Here is a 4,427-nt window from a genome sequence, read left to right as displayed (position 1 = left end):
GTAATCAAAAACTCTAGATGAAGGTTAGATGTGAAATCTGTATATCACGAATTATTCAGAATGGTAACTGGCCTTTTGAATTGTAAATACATTAGTACCGTACACTGTCTGGCACAGGACTGTTCCACTGGTTAACCCTTCTTCCAAAATCTATAAATTTATTTAACAAAATTCATCGACAGCCACTCCAGGCATTATTATAAATAATAAGTAGAAGTCTTTCAAACTTCATGAACTCGCCTACAGATTCAAAGTTCGCTTAAGCTTTCAGTTGCCTTAGAGTTTGGAGCGGTGGGGGAAGGAGGAGAGAGAGCAGATGGGAGCAAAACCTGCACGTATTGAAAAATAACAAGAGATTGTGGTCAAAGTTGCCGAAAGCATAATAACGATTTATTCCCTTCCCCCCCCCCAAATAAGTGATTTTCCTCCAGAAAGTCATGAACGTGCGAGAAAAAGGTAAGACGAACTTAGTTTAATCCTGGATGTTAAAACTGTATAATAGAAGGAAACCTCAACCAATACAAAACCATTATCTCTCATGCACAATTTAGTCTCTTTATGCTTAGCAACGTTATAAAATTACTATTAACAGCCCATAACAGTAACAGAACTTTCTCAGTGAGGCTCCAGATATTTTACTGTATATACTATATTGTGGGACAGACCTCAACATATTCGCATCATAAATAGTATATAAAAATTGTTCCACATTATAGTATCACCAAGACATCTAGTGTCTTTGTCCTGAGGTATGTCATTACCGAACAGATCACTTATCCCGTGGACAGAGGGAAGAGGAGCGAAGAGAAGGTAGGGTGGGTGTCTAAGCACACGTGGGAGCTTGAAGACTATTTGAAAACTAAAACGGGAGGATTAAGAAACTAGCGGGTACAGTATTTTACAGAACAATAAGGGTTTAAGTGTATTTTAATTCAAAACTCACTAATAGTATGCAGTATACACATTCAATTTTTGCTAACATATCTGGTTTAGGCTATGATTGAAACTCATTGACTGAGTCAGCTTGTATCTGGGTCTGTGTATGCTATTTTATCTTCCACCGATAAAAACAAAAGCCAATTTAAATGTAATTTAAAAATGCAACCGATTTAATTTCCCTTCCTGAGGAGGTTAAACACTGGGCAAGTCTGCCACTTCTGCCGCAGCTCCCTCCCCAGGGCTCCGTTCCGCCGCTGTTATCTAGGGAAGAAAAACGACCTGGATGACTATTCCCTTCTGATTCAACACAACGAATTTATCAATCCCACTCCACAGCTTGAATTAGTACTACCATTTAGATGAAAGTTTTTTTCCCCCCACAGATGTTTAAGGGCAAAGCACATACCTGTCAGTCACAAAGGTACTTCGACCTATAGTCAAAATGCGATAGTACAGTATGAAAACTTAAAAGGAATCTATTCGGAAAAAAAAGACGATGAAAATGTAGGTTTTAATGCATTATTGTGATTTGATGTTAGAGCAAACTAGTGGTGGTAGGTCTCCGGCTTTTAGACGTTCAAGACTAAATTCTTCATCAGCTTTGAACCCCGATTTACTGGTATCATTTTCCACAGAAGACACCTGTTATCCCCTACTTCCCTGCAATGAAGGCAGGTATTTGAACACGAAATACATTCCCTCCAGGAAGCTGCTTCATTTAGCACTTATTTTGACATTCTTAATAGCATCCAGCGTTTCCACGATTACACTGAAAAGCTCACTGAAAGCACTGAAATACCAAAACCCTAACATAATTCTGTCAAAGCTTTCTTATCTTCTTTTTGCACTTCGAAAATAGATTGCTTAATTCTTTTAAATTCAGTCCTATCAATCAAACGTCTAAAAAGCCACCTATTAAAGTTTGGAAAATCATCGTTGGAGTAGTCGGGAGTAAACAGTTTCCAGACACTAGAAGTTTTGTTCACAATTTGAGCAGGACAGACGGAAGGAGAAAGGGATTATAGGCAGAGAAATACCCTTAGGTGTGACAGCTCATCCTTAGTGCAAGGGACTTCAGGAAGGCTACTTGAAACAGCAGGGGATATGCAGAGGATGATATCTCTATGTGGGGATATCAACAACCAGTTTTACTATTTTCCCTTTATTTGTAAAAGTGCAAAATTATTCTGTACAAACCCAACATATAAAAAACCCAGTACTCTGTACAAGATTATAAAAGCATAAGGATCTCTAACAAGATCTCAGAAATCATATTCCAAGTATGTAGCTAGGATCAAAGTTTGAAAATTCCACAGTAGGAACAGTTTTACATGTCACTGTAGGACAGAGATGGCTCGACCTGCACCACTCGGAAAACAAGACGGTGGGTCGCATCTTCAAACCTCGAGTAGGTCACTGATACCCTGTCAGTTCTCAAGATTCAAATAAATTACATAAATAGGAGCGGGGCCGGGCGCTTCGCTGGCAGTCCGTGCCGAGCCCCCGCGGCCTCACACGTCGGGGTAGCCGCAGTAGTAGACGGCGCTGCTGGCGTCCGACACCGCCGCCGACACGGGCCCCGCGCCCTCGGGCGCCGGCAGCCCCGCCGCGTCGTGGCCCGCGAAGGGCAGCCCCAGCTCGGGCTTGCAGGCGAAGTGCAGGTACTGCTCGAACTCGGTGCGGTCCACCTCGCCCAGCAGCTCGTCCTGCGGCAAGTGCTCCAGCTGCTCCCGGCACTGCGTCGCCTCGGGCGGCGGCGACGGCTGCCCGCCCGCCGGCGGCGGGGGCAGCGGGCGCCCCGGGCCCGGCGGCTGGCACATCTGCCCGTAGTAGGCGTGCAGCGGCGCCTGGCAGCCCAGCAGGCCCGGCAGCGAGCCGCCCGGCCCCAGCGGCTCGCCGGGCGGCAGGTGCCGCCGCAGCGCGGCGCCCGCCGCGCCCTCGGCCGCCGCCGGCGCGTACTCGGCCGCCGGGTGCGGCGGGTAGCTGTAGGGCACCAGCGCGCACTCCTCCTGCAGCCCCGCCGCGAAGAAGGGCGCCTCGCTCTCCGCCGCGTCCAGCGGCGACGGGTCCGGCGTCGGCAGGCTGTAGCCGTCGAAGGCGGCGCCCAGCGGCGGGCAGTCCCGGTAGTGGCCCGCGCCCGGCGGCAGCGCGCCCGGCCCCGCCGCGTAGCCCTGCTCGGCGTAGGGCAGGCCCAGGCTCTCCACGCACATCCTGCCGCCGCCGCTGCCCTCGCTGCCCAGCCCGGGCGCCGCCGCCTCCGCCAGGCCGTGCTGCAGGAAGCCGCTCTCCACGCGCTTCAGGCGCTTCACCTGCTTCCGCCGCCGCGGCCGGTACTTGTAGTTGGGGTGGTCCTGCATATGCTGCACCCGCAGCCGCTCCGCCTCCTCCACGAACGGCCGCTTCTCCGCCAGCGACAGCGCCTTCCACGATTTACCTGCGCCCACACGCACCGTCAGACCGGCCGGCCCCCGAGCGACCCGCGCCCCCGCCGCCCCCGCCGCCGCCTGGCCGGGCGCCGCGCTGCCCCTTCGCGCCGCCTCCCCCCGGCCCGCGCCGCGCCGCGCGCCCTCCGCGCTCACCCAGCATCTTGCTGAGCTCGGCGTTGTGCAGGTCCGGGTTCTGCTGCGCCAGCCGCTTGCGCTCGTCCTTCGCCCACACCATGAAGGCGTTCATGGGCCGGCGGATCCGCGACTCGCTCTTGCTCCGGCCGCCCGCCGCCCCCGACGGCGCCGCCTCGCTCTTCGCCTTCGCCTCGCCCAGGGGGCTCAGCGACTCTGCCCAGGGGCAGGGGCCCATGGCCGGCATCATGATGGGCAGCGAGCACCGCCCCTGCGCTTGGTCGTCGCTGCTGGCATAGCCCGCATCGGGGCTGCTCATCTCGGGACGGCCGCGCCGCCCGCCGCGCCGCCCGCCGCGCCCAGAGCTCCGCACGGGCCGCGGCACGGGCTCGGCTCGGCGCTCGGGCCCCGCTCACTGCGGCCGCTGCCCCCGCCGAGCCCTATTTGAGCAGCGGCGCGGCCAATGGGGCCGCGGGGGCGGGCGCGGCGCGGCGCGGCGCGGAGGCGGCGGCTCCCGGCGGCTGTCGGCGGCTCCGCGGCGCGGCACGGCGCGGGCGGCCCCGCGGCCCCTCCCGGCGGGCCGGCACCTGAGCAGGTCGCGGCGCCGGCGCGGGCGGTGCTGCTGCCGCCCCGCGGGACAGGCGGTTCCTTCCCCGGGGCCGGGAGAGCGTTTGTTGCCGGCCCTTCATCCCGGCCCCGCTCTCCCGTAATGACAGCAGGCACAGGCCCAGAGAAAGTCCAGCGCTACTGTGCCATCGTGCAAATCCCTATCCGTCACCGACCCATGCACACAGAGACAACACTGACCAGAAGAGACACAAAGGAGACGAAAGGGACAGATTATTGCCAACGGTATCTAAATACCGCCTATCCCCCGGAGACTGACAAAAGGTTTCTCTTGTAGGCAAACGTGCAAAGTAACTTGGCAAG

General features: G+C 55.6%; 1 protein-coding gene across 1 annotated transcript; it reads right to left on the bottom strand.

Annotated features, from left to right (window-relative positions):
- Nucleotides 1-200: 200 nt before the first annotated feature.
- LOC136991374 (transcription factor SOX-17-like) lies at nucleotides 201-3,832 on the bottom strand. Its single transcript, XM_067292325.1, has 2 exons — nucleotides 3,519-3,832; nucleotides 201-3,373 (listed from the first exon to the last, which is right to left on the bottom strand). The coding sequence occupies exons 1-2, from the start codon at nucleotides 3,814-3,816 to the stop codon at nucleotides 2,451-2,453; spliced, it is 1,221 nt and encodes a 406-aa protein (XP_067148426.1). The 5' UTR covers nucleotides 3,817-3,832; the 3' UTR covers nucleotides 201-2,450.
- Between the last annotated feature and the right edge of the window lie 595 nt (nucleotides 3,833-4,427).

The sequence above is a fragment of the Apteryx mantelli genome, chromosome 2, assembly GCF_036417845.1.
Source record: "Apteryx mantelli isolate bAptMan1 chromosome 2, bAptMan1.hap1, whole genome shotgun sequence".
NCBI lineage: Eukaryota > Metazoa > Chordata > Aves > Apterygiformes > Apterygidae > Apteryx > Apteryx mantelli.
The sequence above is the reverse complement of the archived record's forward strand: the minus strand, read 5'-3'. Positions and strand labels throughout refer to the sequence as shown.

Bases quoted from the DNA above. Each gene is read 5' to 3' on its own strand.
- LOC136991374 (XM_067292325.1), bottom strand. From the start codon at position 3,816: ATGAGCAGCCCCGATGCGGGCTATGCCAGCAGCGACGACCAAGCGCAG. The intron at 3,374-3,518 runs GTGAGCGCGGAG...GTGTGGGCGCAG, and splicing joins CGAGCTCAGCAAGATGCTGG to GTAAATCGTGGAAGGCGCTG.